The sequence below is a fragment of the Acanthopagrus latus genome, chromosome 6 (genome assembly GCF_904848185.1).
Source record: "Acanthopagrus latus isolate v.2019 chromosome 6, fAcaLat1.1, whole genome shotgun sequence".
NCBI classification, from domain to species: Eukaryota; Metazoa; Chordata; class Actinopteri; order Spariformes; family Sparidae; genus Acanthopagrus; species Acanthopagrus latus.
The window spans coordinates 13,680,413-13,699,934 of record NC_051044.1 but is presented as its reverse complement, the minus strand read 5'-3'; the positions used below and the strand labels follow the sequence as shown (position 1 = coordinate 13,699,934).

Sequence of the window (19,522 nt, the reverse complement as noted above, 5' to 3'; positions counted from 1 at the left end):
TGACTGACTTCCCAACTGAAGGTGCCAAGTGCAATTATATGGGTTCTATTGCATTTCCTTAGAAACCTTGTTGGAAAATGTACCAGTGTCACGGGCCAGTTTTTTTTTGTTTTGTTTTGTTTTGCTTTTTTTATCAGTTGTTTATCATGTTCCTCTAGGCGACTTTTCTGGAGATAATTGCATGAGCATTCAATGAATGCCACAAAACATAATGAGTGATTAAATGACAAAGATGGCACTCCCTTTTGAAATCACAGTTCTGTCTTAGATGATTGCACATGCACTGTGACACACATGAAACACTAAAAACAAACAGAGCAGCCCTTGCACAGATTGTGACATTGTTTTTTTTTTTTTTTAATAGGCAAACACAAATATATACAAGCGATACAAAACAAGTAATTTGAGCATCATGTTGCCCTAATCACAACCATACATTAAGCAGAACAAGTTGAGCATGCATCACCTAATATTTCTATGTTAGAATCCTTTCAAATGAGTCTGTGTATCTTACAGCATGACTGAGCTTCAATGACTTTTATCTTTTTCAATCTGCTCTTGAGTGACAGCAGTAAAGAGATGCCACCACGATGACGCAACATCCTTCGTACAATGCAGCACTGTCTGGTGGATCTTGACTCACAAAGAAAACAGACATGTACAATCTGAAGACCAGAGCAGTGAAGGGAGGAGGTTTTTTATTTATCCGTCCTGTTTCTTTCTCTCACTGCTTCTTGCGCAGGTGGACGTATAGTACGGCGCTGATCAGGAGGAGAGGGATACACAGCCATGCCAGGATGAAGCAGTAGCCGAAGCGCCCTCTGCTCAGATCTCTTGAGTCGTTCAAGATCTCCTTTCTGTGGAAGGTGAAGATGAGGCATGCAGCAAAGGACGTGAAACCTGCGAGAGGAACACATGACAAAGTTGCAGTTTAGATTGTGTCACGTCATTACAGTAAGATATTTTCACGCAAAGGTGAAAAATCAACAGATTTTATGATTTATTAATAAAATTATAAAAATGTTCATTTGTTTTAATTCTCAGCATGTAATGCGGCTTATTGAAAAAGTCTTCAGACACCTGCAAAGGCCTGACAGAGGCCTGTGAAGTAGAAGAGCCCTCCTTTGGTCATGGTGAGCAGCTGACCCAGAAAAACCAGGAAGGAGATGGAGGAGAAGACCACAGAGAGGACCATGAGGGCCTGGACGGACTGGAGCCAGTCTGGGGGAGCATGTCGGAGAATGACGGTATGACATTGACTTGCAAGCTTAAAGATTCAGGCAGTGATTAAATATTTAATCGTGCAGAAACAAGACCAGTAAGTCAACAAACCAGGATGCTCAAGATGCAAGAAAGCACGCGGATAAATACTTTACCGGTCTCATTGGTAGCAGCGCACAGCCAGGTCTTTGTTTCATTGTCATGGACGCAGTTGTACCAGAGGTCTCTGATTTCTGAATCAGTCCACACCCACCAAGACTGAAATAAAAAGAAAGAAAGAAAGAAAGAAAGAAAGAAAGAAAGAAAGAAAGAAAGAAAGAAAGAAAGAAAGAAAGAAAAAACACAGTCAGTATGTTGTCGTGCAGCATTTTTGTGCTTTGGTTCACATCATACAGTGAAGTGAACAGCGAACAGTGACACCTGCTGTGTGTCTCACCTTCTCCAGGGTGGCGATGAGGAGCATGGCCAAGGTGGTCAGATGCAGCACAAGGATGGATATGAGCAGGCAAACCATGGCTGCTGGGAGATGGAGTCTTGTATCCTGCGCACAAACAACCCAGTCTAGTTATCGTGATAAAAGGACGATGCCAAGAACCACCAAACTCTCTGTCTGCCTCTCGAGGACTTTTTAAGCCCTTTCATCATGCTTCTCAACATCTGTACCGGCAATCTCTGCCCATTTATCAAGCCACAAGCATGCCAGACTGAGGGATGTCTCTCCGTCTTCAGAGCCTGTCCTGTCTCTGAGGAATAGAACAGAACATCGGCTCCCTGTAACCACAGTAAACAAACATGTAGTTTACAATTAAAAGACGTTAAAGTCTTATTCCCTTTTCAAATACTTCCCCTCAATGAGCCACATCCCATAAAGTTCTTGTGAAACCGCGGTTCAAAATGGCGAAACGGCAAAAAGCGATGAATGACTCTGATTTTATTTCAATCAGTGACTGTTTCCATCAAAACATTTGTGAGGACACAAGCAGAAATGGGAAGTCACAATATTGAGAAAAGAAGTGATATTTTCAGTTCCCCTAGATACAGCTGTTTAAACAATAAAAAACATATATCAGAATTTTCTATCAACAGGCCATACGTAGGCTACTGGCTGGTATCTATGGTGTGTTGTTCACAACACACAACACTATAATCCAAGCAACATCCTGTGTTTTTTTTTACCCAACTTGGTGTTCTGCTGACAATGTAACAATGTGAAAAAGAGGAAAAAAGCAGAACCAGCCGGCTCTGGGTAGGGCATTGCCATGATAATAAAGACAAAAAAACAGTGTCCTGATAGCCAACAATCACTCACTCAGTTAACAATAGTGGAGAGGAGTGTAGCAATGATGGTACGCACCTAAATAGTAGCCATTTTTAAAGGGGCTCTTTGAAACAATTTGTTGCAATTTCCATGTATTAATTAATCACTTTTTTATGGCCATTTGTGAGCAGATCATAGCGTGATGTCGAATACGAGACGTTCCCCATCTCTCTCTTGGTTAATGCCGTTGGACTGTAGATTTCTTCAAGAAAGACGTAAGATGGATTTTCTTCAACAGTCCAAAGGATTTGATTTCATGCAAATTCTCGGATGCCTGGTCATTTCTAGCTTAGAAATGGAGTCTGCTAACACAATTTGAGGGACCGGCTTCCAGCACAACACAGAGGTTACACAGTGCCCCTCTAAGGGTAACATCAGAGGGGATGTGGACCTTTAGATACCTCAGGCGTCAGGGGATACACAGTTCATAGGCCCTCAAGTTGGTCACAAGAAAATTTGACTATGGAGGCCCCTCAGTAGCTATGGAGAATAAGATAAAATAATTCAGTCTTGGGAATAATTTTTTTCAGACTTAAAAATAATGTCTTTGGGGGTTCGAACATGACTTTTCTTGGTGGTCACAACTTCAAAGAGTTGAGAACCACTGCCTTAAGAGACGGTTCTTTTGCAGTCATTATTTGTTGCCTGCCTAGAATCACTGGCTGTAACCTGGTCACCCCAGTGGGAAAGTTCTGACTTTGCCCCTTAAGTTCATTATTATTTTTTAACGTGACCCTGTCTGTGGATTGAGTTTGACACCCCTGGTCTAAATACAAAAACATTTGCATTTGCAACATTTTTTTGTGAAACCACTGCATGTTTTTTACAGACCACTGAATTCATTTTCAAACACTGCTCCATGTAGATGTGTACTTTTTGTATATTACCAACCCTCAGCTTTACAGTCCACTCAGACTTTCTACGTCTTGCACATGTTTGTCTTTCCCACCAGCTCTGCCCTTACAGGGAAATCTGTAGCCATTAGACTGTGGACAATTCAGAGAGGCATGTGTTTGATTACATACTGCTACATCTGGTTAACAGGACAGTGTGAAGCACTTGGCACAGATAGAGGGAAAGTAACAGTGACTGAAAGGGCAAGCAATTCACAGAGGAAGAGCAAAATTGTGTTTTCAAAAATCTTAAAGCAATATCATCATTTGGCCACATTTGGGTGTGACCAGCAGACATCACACGGAACTGTAAGTGTCAGAAAGTAATAGAAAATCCAGACATGTCACTTCTGTTTATGTTAGGAGGAAGTTCTTACCCTTCAGCTTCAGTCTGCACCCTTCAGTCGACGTCTCCGATATTTTTCCCTGTTGCTGCTGTCCTCCCTCTGTGCTCTTTCTGTCCTCTCAGACGTTTTAGCTCCAAATCTTGGGGAGAAGTCTACAAAAGCGGAATGTGGAGTTAGATATAGGAGGAGTTCTCAACACCCATTTCCTCAAGACTTTCCCTGCCCTCCCCCTCAAATCTGTGTTCTGGACCAGCTCAACACCAAAAATGACATTCCATGACTGGCATGAACACAGAACATGTTCAAGCTGTAGGGCACACATCCAATCTGCATTCACATTCAAAAACAAAACATAATGAGGTTGTGAATCCCGAACTGAAGCTTATTTGTCATAACAAACAGCATGTTGTATAATTGAAGCCACACTGCTACGCATGTACTCATGCTGTTCATTGAACTGAGCTGCTTGGCATGAAGACAAACACAGTATTTCCAGGGAGCAGTGATTGAGTGGCAGGAAATAAGGGCTGATTGCTGCCCACTTTGCATTGTACATGTGCAGGAAGTCTTGGACCACCCAAGACACAAAACACAGTTTTTGATCTTAAACTTGATCCTCAGAAAGAAATGTTATTTGCATAGAGATTCAGTTTTATGAAATGACACTAGTTATAGTAAGAGAAAATGGAAAGGGAAGAAATTGTCTGATGAACAATAAGGTACTAAGGCAATACAGTGCAATACAGTTAAGATGACAGTATAACACAGGTCACAAATCATCAAACTGTGGAATTGTGAAATGATTTTTCTTCATTATGTTCATTGCACTTTAAATGAATTTCATTTGCAACATATAACAATCAATGTTGTTATTAGTATAGTGAACACACATTATAAGCAAGTTACTGGCAGCAACATCAACACTGGATGTCTGTACTTTATTAGTACTTTGTACTATAATAAGACAGTAAATAAGCACAGTAAAATACTCCTATAAGTAAAAGTCCAAAATGAAAAGTATCAGATAAATGCACATAATTATCATGAGCTCATTATTATTATACCAACTTTTTTCTTTAAGATGTTAGAGAACTCAAATGGATGCTATTTCACTGTCAAACTAAGTGTAAGTGTAAGTAGCCTAAATTTGCACTTAGATAAGGACTTGAGTAATAGAAATTCGTTACATTCGTTTTACATTATTTTACCCTAAGAGAAAGCCAAAAAATAAATAAATAAATAAAATAAAAATCTGGAATCAGAATCTTAGACAAAGTTTCATTTTTACTGATTTTTTACCGGTGAACTTAAACTATCCACTATAATAACGGTCCCTCAAGACACCTTCAAGGACTCATGGACGGCCCACTATCACAGTGCACAAGAACCGTGAGATTTGACAACAAGAAATAACGGAACCTCGCACCACCACAAGCCACAGACAGAAATACTCTGTTGAGCATTCCTCCAGCCTCAGCCCACGTCGTGTTTTCACTCCGTGTCGCTGGTTTTTGGAGAGAAAGTTTCGAGTATGTCGAAGTTTGTGGGACGTTATAGGAACAACGGCAGACTCGCGTGCTGACGTCTCGGTGCTGTAATGCGAGTGAGAAACTGATTCTCCGTGTTTGGATTTGACTTCTTCGGGAAAAAAAGACAAAGATGAAAACTAAAATGTGAGAGAAAACCACGGTGGAAAGTTGTGTCATAACCCGCAGATGGAGCAACCAGCAGAGGTAACGACATCGAACACATTCTGTTTTTTGTCCATATTGTTAGCTAAAACCTGAACTTTAATGTTAGCTAAAAGCCGGGACCGTTACAGTCGTCTTCTGCACCAGACGTTTGATGAACCCGCTGCAAAGCTGCCGATGGAATAAATATTAGTGAACCCCATCACAGTGTTTCTGCGATTTGCTGCCGCTTAAAGGTAACTTAAATGTCAAAAATATCAGTTTAGTCAGCTAATTTCAGCTCTACAAGCTCTGAGTGAACTATCTTGTTCGTTGTTTTTTCTTGTGGCTGTAGCATTCCATTAAATAGAAATGCTGCAGATGTCGTGTCCATCTCGTTCACTGATTTAATTTGCATTTGAATTTTACTCGAATTTGAAATGCACCAAATTATTTAGGAATATTGGGATATTTAACGTGTTTACTTGATTTTTTTTTTTTTTTTTTAATCCTGTGGCATATATGAATGTTGATCTTGTGTTTCGTGAGTATCTCTGGTCAGGGTCAGGGTTACCCCTAACTAATTTTGAGTAGCGTAAAATGATTTGGCTTTCAGCAAGTGTGACTGCAGACCATGCGATTACAATGTCACAACAATGCAAATGCAAGACGAAGTGTGGAAGAAGCAGCTCAGCAGAAACACTGGCAATGCCAGCTGTCTTTGCTGTAGGAAACAGCTGTTCCCCCAAATGTGCAAACAACTTCGGCCACTGCCAAGAGACATGTCAGTAAACTCACTCAGAGCTTTAATTAAAGATTAAAGATGAATCACTTCCAGGACACACCATGAAGTAATACATAACGTTTATTCAACCCCTCATGCAACTGATCAAATATAAAGGTAAATTACTCAGACAGCAATGAGTAAAAGAAAATGTGCTATGTCAGAAAACTGATATAAAATACTATATGTTAACATTATTTTAAACGTTCAAATACCAGTTTATTTGCATGATGCCACTGTTTTTTTTAATGGAAGTACACATCATTTTTCTTCCATTTGCTTAAAAGTTTTTGACATGCAACTTTTTTTTTGTAATAAATGTGTTTTTTTTTTTTATCAGTTGGATGAAGGTTGAGTTGTGTCATGAGGCAAAGCTCCCTATAGGATACAAGAGGAATAGCGTGTTTTTAGCATATGAGCCAAAATACAGGTAAATTGCACTTTCTAGTGAAAAATATGAAAAATTACAAAAACTCATTCAGGGCCACAGAATGAAAGACTGACAACATGATATACAAGATTGTACGCTGTAAAGTTAGTGGGATGATATCTGTCTCTAATATACACAGTGTATTATAGTCATACCATGAGCTGAGGTTGACATTTAAAAGAAAGAAAAAAAACACCTTTGCCATATGTATATAATATGCATTAATACAGCCAAAATGATTAAAATATGAAAGTTAAAAAGTAATGTATCAACAGTTGCATGAGGGTTAACTAGGTAGTCACACTGAGAATAAGACCTAGCCAAGACCAGGTCAAAATAGCAGCATAAAGGACCTGATTAGACAACATCAACATCAAATCAAAGGCGTTTGTTGTAAAATGACATAATTCTGACACTGAGCTCTAAGAAGGTACAGGAGACAGCAGGCAAGAAGATTTATGGATCAGGTTCTAATCATGATCAGCAGCAGGACCAGGCAATCACAAAACAAACAACAAAGGCCAATTAAAGACTGGACATAAATACAAGACTAACTACTAGACTAAGGAGGAGATGAAGTGGAGAAAAGAGAGGATTGAGTAAGGAAATTGAGTAAGGAAAACAAGAGAGCAGGGGACAAACTGGCAGGGAAGAGCACTGCAAACAGGGCTGGGCTGACAAAGGTGATGCAGAGCAGGTTTCGAGGGAACACAAACTGTGGAGGAACACAGAAGAAGAAAGGCAAATACTGGAAACAAGGCAAAAGACACCAGAGGGCTGGGCTGACAAAGGTGATGCAGAGCAGGTTTGGAGGGAATGCAAACTGTGGAGGAACACAGAAGAAGAAAGGCAAATACTGGAAACAAGGCAAAAGACACCACATAACCATAGAAACAATGGGACCATATCATAATGTTTACATTCGTGTTCAGAGACTGCTCCTTTCTGAATAAGATGGTTTGTCAGTGGCCATGTCCTCATGTCACTCATTGCGTCTCTAGGAAGAGCTGAAGTTGATTGCCAGATGGTTAAGTGAAGAGGGACTTGCTCCTGACTCCCCAAAGGAGGCTCAGCTGTGTCTGCTATGGCGTGCCCTCCAGCGCACAAGAGACCGTCTGAGCAGCGTGAGCTGGGACATGGACACCCAGCGCTCACAACACTTAGCAGAGATGGCAGAGGTAAGTTATCATGGCTGGATTGTCAATGACATCAGGAATTGTCAAAAAGAATAAAGTAAAACTCTGTGTCTGTTAGTGAGTAGGACATTGGTTTTCTATCTGTTCGGCTGTAAGGTACGCAAGTCCTTGGAGCAGATTCGAATCTTTACAGAACACAAAGATGTTTTGGCTCAGGAGATACAAGATGAAAATGATCAGCTCCAGGACCAGCTGCAACGCCTGATATCCCTTCAAGGTTGTATAGCTTTTTCCAATAGAATGATAGTACAGATTTTCTCTTTCTAGTGACCCCAGACACCCTTAGTCTTTTCAGATTTTAAAGCAAAAATAAATCATACTTTTTCACTGTTCTCTTTCTTTTTGATAGATTCTCAGATAAGCGAGGTGGCTAAAATGCTGTACCAGCAAGGTCTCACAGAGTTGATCCACAGCAGCCCCAGTGAACAGGTGGCCTACCTCCTGGTGGAGAGAGCCTCCTTACTTGAGACGAGCGAGGTCCCCGACAGCCTGACGGTTGATGTAAACACATCAAGCCAGGTGGGGACTGAAGCCCAAGCGCTGAACACCAGTGAACATCAGGTTAGAGGAAAAACATCATCCTAAAGGTTTTTCACACTGCATATTCAGAGTTGACCCTGGGTTTACAGTTTTCATGCACAAATTGTTAAACTCAGCAAGCCTAAGGCTAAAGTTGGGGTTAGCCCACTTTGGAATGTGTCAGGAATGTATTGGTGTGAAAGCTTTTTTTAACCAGGGGCCAAAAGGGCTGTAATACCTTGTAATCCTTTACACCAAAATTAGCATGTATATGATGGGTTTTTAGAATTCTGATAAATCTGCTTAAAACAGCTGATTGACTCAGGATTACCTATCAGTATTTGGGGGGCTGTCATGTATGTCATCATGATCAAGCTTGACAAACAGGATACCATAGAACGCAGCAGGTCATATACCTCATCACTTTACATCCACAGCACAGACTGAACGATGTTTGGGGAATAGAGATGAATGGAAAATATTTTTAACAAGTCGTCGTCCTTAATCTCAACACGTCATAGTATCGGGCCTGACACGGGTTGGGAATGAGCATGTCCACCTCGGTGGTACTGGAACTGGAGCCGATCAATCCCTGTGACTACTACAGTCATCTGAGGGGGGAAAGAATGCTGATTGTATCGATTCACATTAAAGACAAAAGCCACATGGTAGTTAATGTTAAATGTTTTCAGTCCAGTGTGAAAGGGGGCTTAGTGCAGTGTGTAAAGCTCTGAGATCCTTGTTATCAATCCTGGGGTTGTTTTAATGCCATTACCACTGAAATGCTGGACTATATATTACCAAGTACTCAAGTCTATAAACTGATCTGATACTAGATAATTTAGTAGAAACTGGACCCTGCTACTTCTCAGCAGCTGTAAATCTTCAGTTTCTAACATTTTCACCATTATTTGATAACTGATCAATGGTTCAGAGAAATGGGGAAAGTTGGTGTAAAACTGAGAGACACAGATGATAGTTCATCTCTCAGCGCAGTTGTGATAGCTCTAAGCAAACATCAGAGCCAAGTTTAACATATTTCCTTTTGTCCCCCTTTATGTTTTCTCCTTGGAAGCATGTGATCCTGTGTGTGATATTTTTTTTGTAAATGTAAAATAATTAAGTCAGATTTATTTTTTCAATATCAGATGAGTATGCCTTTATACATTTCCTTGTGATCAAATGACTATCCCGCAATTTAATGTTATTCCACAGTTTTCCCACAAGGGGGCACCACGTCATAACCAGAGCCCATGGAGGAGACTCTTTGGACTCCACAGAGCCTCACAGGGCAAACATACTTTTATTCCTGTATGTCCTTTTTATATACCGCGGTGTTACTGTATCCTATACTAACAAACACTTAAAATTGCACTCAGGTCAGTTGGAATATCAGAGATAATCCGCCTTGCTGCCTTTTTCTGTCTATTCCAAAGTGCATGTCTTAAAGCGAGGATCTATTTTGCATGTATTATTTAAAAAAAACTCCTGTTCATCAGCATCCACATTAACTACACCCCTTGTTCTTGTTCCAGTGTTACTAAGCACTGTTACCAGCGCAATATAGGGAACTTTGCATGGCAGAAGAGACTCAAGATGCTACACCACTGATACAGTTTGATCCAGTGCACATCTCAAGGTCTTCTTACAGTTCTTGCATGCATTCACATGCAACATTGTTGTATGTATTCTCTTCATAGTGAGGCATATGAATGTTGGTCAGTTGCCTCTCCCTCTCTGTTTAGGCTGAGGCCAGGCATTTGGCCAGCCAGGCAAGTAGTGTGGAGAGGGAGTGTTCCCGTCTGGAGCGGGACGTGGAGGAAGGTTCCCGGCGGCTGGCCATGGCCCACAATGAGATTCGACGTTTGACTGATGAGCTGGAGTCTGCTCATTTGACCCAAAGAGCTTATGGTGAGGGACACAAATCAGTGTCATTCTCAGAGAGTCTGCTGTCACCACGTTTTCAGTGCTTTGTCTATTTTCACCAAACTTTAAGCAGAATCCTTCATAAATATTGTATATGACTAGTGTTCAGAAGTTTTTTCACCATCATACAATATCCAAACAGACTCTGAACTAAAACTGAAATTTACACAAACTTACACTGATCTAAATTTAAGAGGGAACTTTGTGAAGAGTACTGCAGAAATAATACCGTTTTTTACATTTTATTTTAGAGCCTGAGCTGCAGGCTGCACAGCAGGAGGTAGAACAACTCAGACAGGAAGTAGACAAACTGAAGAAATATGGTAAGAATAATTCTTTCATGTGTGTTCTCTAAGCTATCGACAAAGAACAGCTGGATGCCATTGAGTGTGTATATACAGTACTGAAAGGCAGACATTATCTGCATTGCATTCCCCATAAAGTGACCAACATTTTACAGACAAAAGTGTCTGTATGATGACAGTGATGTCCTCCTATTAATGTATTATTATGTGTAATCTGATGCATTTGTTCTCTGGTTTAATTTCAAAAGAAATGGTAGAACTAAGAAAAACCAAAGAGCTGAACGATCGCCTGGACCTCGAGATCAGAGCCTTGAGGAACAGGGTACGCTTCCTGGATGCTGAGAAAAACTCTCTACAGCAGACGGTAAGATACCTGCTGAAAGAGGTATTTTATCATATTAACCCTATGGTGAGAGAACACTGCATCCAAGATCCATCTATCCATCCATCGTCAGCCGCTTATCTGGAGTCAGGTTGCGGGTGCAGCTGCTTCAGCAGTGAGCCCCAGACTCCCTTTCCCTGGCCACGTATGCTAAATCTGACTGGGGAATCCCAGGCGCTCTCAGGCCAGAGAGGAGATGTAATCCCTCCACCTGGTCCTGGGTCTACCCCTAGGTCTCCTCCCAGTTGGTCGTGCCAGGAACACCTCCCTAGGAAGGCGTCCTGGTGGCCTCCTCATCAGATACCCAAATCTCCTTAACTGGCTCCTTTCCACGCAAAGGAGCAGCGGCTCTACTCTACTCTCCTTCCCGGATGGCTGAGCTTCTTACGCTATCTCTAAGGGACTACCCAACAACCCTGCGGAGAAAACCCAATTCGGCCGCTTGTACCAACGATCTTGTTCTTTCGGTCATGACCCATCGCTGATGACCATAGATGAGGGATGCAACAAGATTTACTTCCCAATTTTTTTTTTTGTTTGCGCAAAGACTTTCGAATTTTAATGACAGAATAATCTTAAAGGTTTAGTCCTGGTAGACTCATCTTACATCTCGTCTCTTACTTCTGACTGTGAAGCCATATCAAAAGTATATCATATTTTCTGTTAGAACTGCTTGTTGTAAAGCAAAATAAAGACTGAATGAAATGTATAATTAATTGTGGTTTTATTTTTTTTATTTTTTTTATTTTTTTTTTTTTACAAAAGACTGTTTTCAGTCTTATTCTGGCATCTCCACAGTCAGAATGTTTTTAGATTTCTTTTGTGGAAGCAATAGATAATATAATAAAAGCTTTCCAACTGTAATGACAAAGCAATAGCAACAAGTGTTTACAGAGCATTCATTCTGTTTTAGCTGTGACTTATGCTAATTTATTATCTGTTCAATGTGGATGTGTGACACTGTTACAGACATAGAAGGACACATTGGTTATTGTGCTACTGCGATGTAGGGCTGGAACAATTAGTTGATTTGTCTGAGTAATTGGTCTCCATTTTGATGGATGATGATGATCCATTATGATTTGTTTCTTTGTTTATAGTAAAATGATTATCTTTGAGTAGATAGTTGGACACAAAACACTGTCATTACTTTCACTGCTTGATTGATTAATGAACCGAAAATAAAAGCAGCAGAATAATCAGGAGTGACAATAAGTTGGAGTCCTAACATACTGTATGTGTGTTTGTCACAGGTGGTGTTTCTGAAGGAGAAGTTGGAGCAGCTGGAGAAAGCCTCACAGGAGCAGCAGGCTGAGCAGCAGCTCCTCCCTGTGCAGGTTCAGGCAAATCAAGCTACTAATTTAGACAAATCAGACTACTCATATCCTTTATCATCATATAACACTCAGCATCAAATAGCTCTACATTTGTCTGATTGTTGCTGTTATTTGTATGATGTTTAGATAAGATCCCAATTAACTGTAGGAGAAGGAACACTGTACATACCTGTTGAAAAAAACCTGGGAATACTACTAAATCAGTAGTAAAAACCTATTGTCCTTGTCCTTATCATTATTTTTCAAATTACAAACCTGAGATGCATGTGCATGTACACATTGAAAAAGAACCCTGTTTTTTTTTTGTTTTTTTTTTTCAGTCTGAAGCAGCAGAGTTGCCACAGAGCAACCAGACCTGTTTGAATTTACAGGAGGAACTCACTGTTCAGATGAAATGTCTTTTGAAAAAGGAGGAAGCTGTGAGTACAATAACAATGGGAACAGGTTTCAATCGAATGCAAATTGGCATGGCTATTTTGTGTAGGAACTTGATTGCTGTTGGTAGCTTGATTACGCATATAGCCACTACACTGGCATATCAGTCAAAATATGAGGACCAGGGAAGTGCCTTTAAACCATTTATTTCTTCATTCAGTCGACTGCATTACACAAATGATTTGGTTACTAAAAAGATTTAGGAGAGAAGTTAAATAAACTAACATACAAGGATAAATCGTCTCTCAAAAAATAAGTTAATTCGGTACCTAATGAAACAAGATAAACTCACTAAAAATAAGGCATCCAAGGTTGCCAGTCGACTGTAAAACTAGCAGCTCCACATCCATGCAGCATGCTTCAGCAGACAAAAAGAGGCTGAGCAGAGGCTGAATGCTGAGCAGAGGCTGATTGAGAGTTTATCGCCTCAGGTGAGGCCAGTTAAGCCCCACACACCCAGGCTTGAGCAGGGGAGAGTATTTTCCACAGCCATCCCTCAAATATGGTAACATATTTGATAATAACATTAGTCTTTACCAGACTGAGTTGTTTCAGGATCCATTATCAAGGGGAGGGGGGTTAGTTTTACAACAGGCCTTATGTACTGTATGGATGCACCCATCTTCACTGGGGCTAAGGTGAGTTTACCTTTCCTATAGGCCAGAGTCCTCTGGGCAGCTGTGGGTCAATTACCATGACTACATCAGGCACTGCTAAATTGATATTGTCCCTTTGCCACTTCTGTTGGGTTTGAAGGCTGGGTAAGTAGTCTTTGATAATTCTAATTCTGGCTGTGTCTTCATCCTCTGCGACCAATAAGGTCTGAATCAGCATTCACTGCCAAGGGAAGGGAAGCATTCCATCGCTCCATGAGAAGCGAATTTGGGGTCACAGGGTCAGGATCAGCCAGGTCTGATGACACACACCCCAAGGGTTTTGAGTTGAGAGTACCTTCGATTTCTGTCAAAACAGTGTTGAGTACTCCCTCTGTAACAGTTTCCAGTGTCACTCGTAATGCTGTGGGGGGGCATTTGTAGAGTTAAACTTAAACTGTATCTTCCTTTTACCCAGCTGCTCCTTTAATACTGGATTCAAGGCCTCAAAAGCATCACTTACTTCCTTTGCTCCTTCTTTAAAGTTTGTTCCACAGTCTGATAAGTGTTCAAAGGGTTGATCTCGGCGTGCTGTGAAACATTGCAGGGCCGTAAGAAAGCTGTCAGTGCCCAGGCCTGTGAGAATTTCTGTATGGAGGCAGTGAGTTGTAAGACATTTGTACAGTAACCCCCATGGTTTATCTGTTTTTTTTGACCCACTTTTATGAGCAATGGACCAAAACGGTCCGTACCTGTAGACCAAAATGGAGGCTGGGTTAAACAGAGTCTGGAAGGGGGCAGGTCTGCCATTTTGGGAATAATGGGTTTAGCTCTCCATTTCCTGCATTCGACACAAGTCCACTGATGTTTCTTAATGGCTTGGCGGCTTCTGAAAATCTAGTATGAACGTCTGATCTCTGCATAGACCCTCCCATGACCAGGATGCAGAAGGAGAAGGCAGGTGTCATAATCCTTTATGATCAATGGGGTAGAGGGATGTAGAGGGATGGGCTCACAAGCTTCACAGTCTGTATGTTACTGACTCACCAGCAGAATAGCCTGAGCGATAGGATCTGTATGAGTCTTGCTTCCTCTTGAGTGCATCCTGCCTGCTGAGAAACTGCATGATCATGTCTCTAATTTGCTCAACTTCGTTATGTATGGGGGGGTTGACAGGACTGTTCTTTAGTCATGACTGCAGTTGCATGACTGCGGTTTGAAGAAGAAGGGCAAGAAACTTGAAAATGCTCATAATCTTGAAGGTATGAAAGTGCTGTCCTCTGTCGCTCTCCCCGCCTAATTTTATCCTCGCCATCCTACTGACTCTGGTCCATATCCAATGCCTAAACAATCCAGCTTGGTGGACCATGTAGAAACTTGATTTCTGTTGGTAGCTGGATTACACATATAGCCTCTACATTGGCATATCGGTCAAAATATGAGGACCAGAAGCACTAAATATGAAGTTGACGCCTTGTACAGAATTTTTGGAGTATTATCAGACCCTCAAACAATTAGGAAGATGTTTAAGGATAGTATCGCCTTTGCATCCTTGTTGGCATGTTGAAGAATATTGTTGGACTGGAAGTTGCCATTTGCCCCCAAAGCCTCCCTGTGGCTTAAGGACCTTATGCTGTACTTAGACCTGGAGAAAATTAATAATATCTGAGGAGAACACCTGAAAATTTTGATTCTGTTTGGGGCTGGATGATTAGTTACATAGCTAAATTGAAGACACTACAGGACAAATGAAATGCTGACCTCTGACAGTTAACCTCTCACCATATTTAATTTCCCTCTCTGCCTCATTCTAACCCACTGACAATGCTACTTCTCTGATTGTTGTTATTTTCTGTGTACTTATTTGTTTATCTGCTTACAGTAAAAAGGAAGGATGTGTATTACTTTCCACTTTTATGGATCTTTAACAAGATTATGTAGGACTGGATGGGGGGAGGAGGGGATAAGTGGTTGTTGTTGTTTTTGGAAATGAAAAAGTCCTTATTTCTCATTGTATGTACATTTGCATGTCAAATTAATAATACTTTTATGAAAAAAAAATGTGAGGACCAGAAAAGTGCATGAGAAGTTATAAGGATAAATCATCTCTCAAAAAACAAGTTACCTCAATACCTAAGGAAACAAGGTAAACTCACTCAAAATAATGCATCCAAGGTTGACAGTCGACTGCAAAACTGGTAGCTCCACATCCGCGTCTGACTGAATTATCAATGCCACCTACTGGTTATCTCAAAAGAACTTATTCCTTTGCCAATTTTCTACATTGATCTGTGTGTAATGTCATTCAGGTTGTATCTCTGCAGAAGGAGGTGGAGCGTCTCAAGTCAGCCCTGCAGGAGCAGCAGCAGTTGGCTGAGCAGGAGCTCCTGACCTTGCAGGTTCAGGCAAACCAAGCTAATGAGTCCGCTAAAGTAAGTTTCACTCAGTGAAAACTTACAGAGAGGATCTGCTTTAACTTCTGTCACCAAGTCACATGGAGAAAAATAAAATGAAATGGCAAAGGTTCAAAACAGTTTGACAAATCTTCACATATCTCATGCTTCCAGTCCCAGGCAGCTCAGTTGATTCAGAGCAATGAGATCTGCAGAGATTTGGAGAAGAATCTTAGCGAACAGTCGAGAAGCCTTTTGGAGAAGGAATCAGAAGTGAGTCAATCAGTATTTTTGAATGTTACTAAGAGACTTTAGATAATTACATTTAAGATAGATTTGTTTACCGATTTGTCTCTAAGAAAAAATCACTATAATTGCCTTTCTTTCTATTACAAGATATCACAGATTTCACTTATCCTTTCAGATACATTCCCTTACGCAGCAGTTGCACAATTCTCAAGAAGATCTGGATAACCTTATATCTACAATTTGCACCAAAGAAAACAACCTGCAGGACCAAAAGTAGGACATTTTTTTCTCCTTGCAGCATCCAGCAACAACTGTATGTGTATGCCAGCCCTCAATGTTGCAGTAATACGTCGTTAAGTGATATTTCTGTGTCCGTGTGTGTTTTGAAGGAATAGGAAGCAAAAAGAGGTGGATTCACAACATTGTGAAAACACTTACTGTCTGCTAGAGGATAAAGGGCTACAAACACAACTACAGCTGCTGCAGAACAAGGCAAATACAGTGCCCAAGGTAATTTTCTTATTTGAAGACTGGATAATTGCTCACTTACCAGGCCTGTTTGACTACATATTCATTGTACGATTTTTGACTGTACAGTGCTAAAGGGCAGAAACTGTTGCCAACATGTGTTAGGCTCAGAGACTGCAAAACAGAGTGAGTTTCACAGTGCACTGTTGGCACTGAAGCAGTTTCTATTCATGCCAATGTCTGCAGGAGTGTCCCAATTGTCAAGAAATGCTGCACACTGTATTGGAAACCCAAGTCAAGTATGAAACACTCAAGATGGAGATCTGTGAAACCCTGAAAAGCCTCGACAAAGAGCGGAGGTAACAGGCCCATAACACCAAAGACTATTTTTATCGTCTTTAGAGGATTTTGAGAATTTCAACAGCTTAATGTGGTTTTCTTTTGTTTTCTGGGTGAATTTATAGAAGTAATATGTCATTTTTGTCTGTCTTATTGCAGTAAGTACCACGAGCTGAAGGAAAAGCACAAAGCAAAACTGTGTCGAGCCAAACAGAAATTTGATGATGAAACTTCGTGGCGTGATGAGAAGATAAAAAATCTAGAGCGAGAACTGTCCCTGTCTTCCCATTCATTAGCAAAGGTAAATCAGCAGCTTGTCTTCGCTAACACAAACTAAACCAGAAAATTTGAGGTGCATCTTTGAAATTTGATATATCATGATGATGTATTCCTAAACCTGAATGTCCACAGTAGAAAGAAGGGAGATGGTAGAAATGCACTGTCATTCTCCTTTTGTCATGAGTCTCACTCAAATTAATCTTACATAAAATTGGATGATGAATGAAGTGACATTGTTTTTTTCCCAGGAAAAAGAGCTTTACATGAGTATAACTGTGGAAAATGACAAACTTCTTGTTGAGAGGAGAAGGCTACTAGAACAGCTAAACGAAGAGGAGCACAACAAGAAAGACAGTAATCTGACAGCTACTTTGTCTAAATGCAGGTACTGAACCGACAGCCAACACCTAGCAGCATGATGAGTCCACACATTATGTTCAACAGAAACTGCAAAAGTAATTTCTCGAGCTATTCACCAGTTTACACCACACTCAGTTAATCTGTGTTGAACTGACAACAACGTTTGTTTTGATCTCAAGGGTGGATTTTCTGGAGATGGAAAACAAGAAACTTGGCAACAAAATACTCCATATGTCCAGTCAACAAGCTATCCTGGAACGCAGCCTGCAGAACATGCAGTCATTTCACTTTGCTGAGGTACCATCCGCAATTAAGTCCATTTCATCTTAATACACAGGCAGAGATCTGGAGTTGCAGATGTGCAAAGCTACTGTCTTCCTGACAAGTGACATGACTAATAATCTGTAGTTAAGCTGGTAGCTGGATGTCCATGTTGTTTTGAGCTTAATGTTATCATCAGCATGCTAACATACCGCTATGGCAATGCTAATGGACAGATATCATTCATACCATTTTACAAATTTAGTTTAGCCTACAAGGGTGCTAACATTTGCTAATTGCCACTAAACACAAAGTGCAGTTGTGAGGGAACTTTGTTGTGCCATTTAGTTTGGTCATTTACTAAATTACTAAGTAAATTTTGACTGGTGCTTGATGAACAGTTAAGTGATGACCATTCATTCTGAGATGGACATGGATCACAAATGTGAATGTCTTTGGATAGGCATGAAACTGGTTTACAATCAATAATTTTACTTTTGTCAACAAGAAAAATACTGACTTGAATGGCAGGTTCTTAGATCAGTGCGAGTCAGTGAAGACTTACAAATAATCTGTGATGTAGTCTAACATACATTTTGTTTTGTTGTTTTAGGAACTGAAGAAAATATCTAATCCTACACAGGTCCTAACATCCCTCCATTTGCCAGCTTCAAGGTAGGCCTGAATGCTGTTAAAAACTTCAGCACAATCTTTTCTTCCTAAATGAAACATTAAATGTTGACAAACTTTTGATTGTTTCCCTAGTATGATGATACCTGAGCTGCCAGAAATTGCGGTTGAATTGGATAAAACTCAGCTCAAGCAGTCAAACGTGACGTCTCCCCCTCAGTGTCTCATTTCTGGGCCCCTGTCTCGATCAGCAGAGATGGGCTACCTGAATCTGACCTCCGCTCGGAGACGCTCAAACCACTCGTCTCCCCCGGCCACCCTTAGCAGCTCGCACAGTGCATGTTGTTGAAATTTTCTGTCATACCTGCAACATTGATGTACTTTACATTGATAAATATATTTGTAAAAAAATTTGATTAATAAACTACATTTTGCATTACTCTTCTTGTCTTTCTCTTCCCTACCCACTTCAATTTAATTTTCAACGCTATACTGTGACTCAAATCTGAGTGACAACTTCTCAAATGTTTTTCATGCAAAATATTTCAAATATTTCAATTGAAAATAAATGTCTTTACAATGTTGCAAATCCAGACTTGAAACTTGTCTGAAGAGCGTAAAGCCCAACCAACCTGCAAATCTAGCACACTTGAATTTTCCTTCAGTGGCACACAAACGGAGGCGTAGTTTATGAGGAGGCAGGAGGAGCGTTGCAGCATAAACATGTTATTATATTGAGTCTAAAATCAACAAAATACCTTCTTGTGTAAAAAAAAACATTATAAAGTGATGTTATGAAATATATATTTTAGTCACTGATTGTTACACAATGAGCAGTGATCCATGAGTGAGTATGCATATTTCAGTTTTAAATTTCATGTATGCAACTACTAAGTGGTTTAAGTAGGGCCCTATGCAAATTTAGAACTGACTTTTATCAAAGTGACATTAAGGTTTTGAATCTGCTTCAGTTTTGTGTGCTTGTATGTGATAAACATAACGGCATAAACAAATGTAATGCTATTTTTTGCATGGGTATGTGGTACTAATGTCTGTATGCGAAACTGTATCCAGTCGACTACTTGCCCCAGCCCAAATGTCCGACTCTGTTTACAACCCAAACACAACTCAACTGTCAGTTTCCATCATGTGGTTTATCTTTATGTTCCTCTTCCATTGCACAAACA

At 40.4% G+C, this 19,522-nt stretch overlaps 2 protein-coding genes across 6 annotated transcripts; one reads left to right on the top strand and one right to left on the bottom strand.

Annotated features, from left to right (window-relative positions):
* Positions 1–336: 336 nt before the first annotated feature.
* Positions 337–4,018, bottom strand: si:dkey-264d12.4 (epithelial membrane protein 3). The gene is made up of 5 exons (XM_037101206.1): positions 3,810–4,018; positions 1,658–1,762; positions 1,377–1,479; positions 1,081–1,221; positions 337–900 (listed from the first exon to the last, which is right to left on the bottom strand). Exons 2-5 carry the CDS (start codon positions 1,733–1,735, stop codon positions 725–727), a joined length of 498 nt encoding a protein of 165 aa, XP_036957101.1. The 5' UTR covers positions 1,736–1,762; positions 3,810–4,018; the 3' UTR covers positions 337–724.
* A 1,107-nt stretch (positions 4,019–5,125) lies between these two features.
* On the top strand, positions 5,126–18,774 carry si:dkey-264d12.5 (coiled-coil domain-containing protein 30). Of its 5 annotated transcripts, XM_037101156.1 has the most exons (20): positions 5,128–5,512; positions 5,580–5,706; positions 7,665–7,841; positions 7,956–8,076; positions 8,209–8,420; positions 10,124–10,289; positions 10,556–10,627; positions 10,858–10,973; positions 12,245–12,328; positions 12,649–12,747; positions 15,666–15,788; positions 15,924–16,022; positions 16,174–16,271; positions 16,388–16,508; positions 16,713–16,825; positions 16,965–17,106; positions 17,333–17,469; positions 17,624–17,741; positions 18,319–18,380; positions 18,471–18,774. In XM_037101156.1, the coding sequence occupies exons 3-20, from the start codon at positions 7,800–7,802 to the stop codon at positions 18,682–18,684; spliced, it is 2,139 nt and encodes a 712-aa protein (XP_036957051.1). In that variant the 5' UTR covers positions 5,128–5,512; positions 5,580–5,706; positions 7,665–7,799; the 3' UTR covers positions 18,685–18,774. The 5 variants fall into 5 exon arrangements, 4 of the variants coding, with proteins under 4 accessions (XP_036957051.1, XP_036957048.1, XP_036957047.1 ...); XR_005075486.1 differs by lacking the exons at positions 5,580–5,706; positions 17,333–17,469 and adding an exon at positions 17,470–17,539 and having other exon boundaries at positions 5,126–5,512; positions 18,471–18,558; XM_037101153.1 differs by lacking the exon at positions 5,580–5,706 and having other exon boundaries at positions 8,209–8,378.
* Positions 18,775–19,522: the final 748 nt, after the last annotated feature.

Excerpts from the sequence above, each read along its gene's own strand:
- si:dkey-264d12.4 (XM_037101206.1), bottom strand. The coding sequence starts at position 1,735 with ATGGTTTGCCTGCTCATATCCATCCTTGTGCTGCATCTGACCACCTTG. Across the intron at positions 1,480-1,657 it reads TCATCGCCACCCTGGAGAAG|TCTTGGTGGGTGTGGACTGA; the intron begins GTGAGACACACA and ends TTTTTATTTCAG. Across the intron at positions 1,222-1,376 it reads CGCTGCTACCAATGAGACCG|ACTGGCTCCAGTCCGTCCAG; the intron begins GTAAAGTATTTA and ends ATGCTCCCCCAG.
- si:dkey-264d12.5 (XM_037101152.1), top strand. Across the intron at positions 10,974-12,244 it reads AAAACTCTCTACAGCAGACG|GTGGTGTTTCTGAAGGAGAA; the intron begins GTAAGATACCTG and ends TGTTTGTCACAG. Across the intron at positions 15,789-15,923 it reads AAGCTAATGAGTCCGCTAAA|TCCCAGGCAGCTCAGTTGAT; the intron begins GTAAGTTTCACT and ends TCATGCTTCCAG.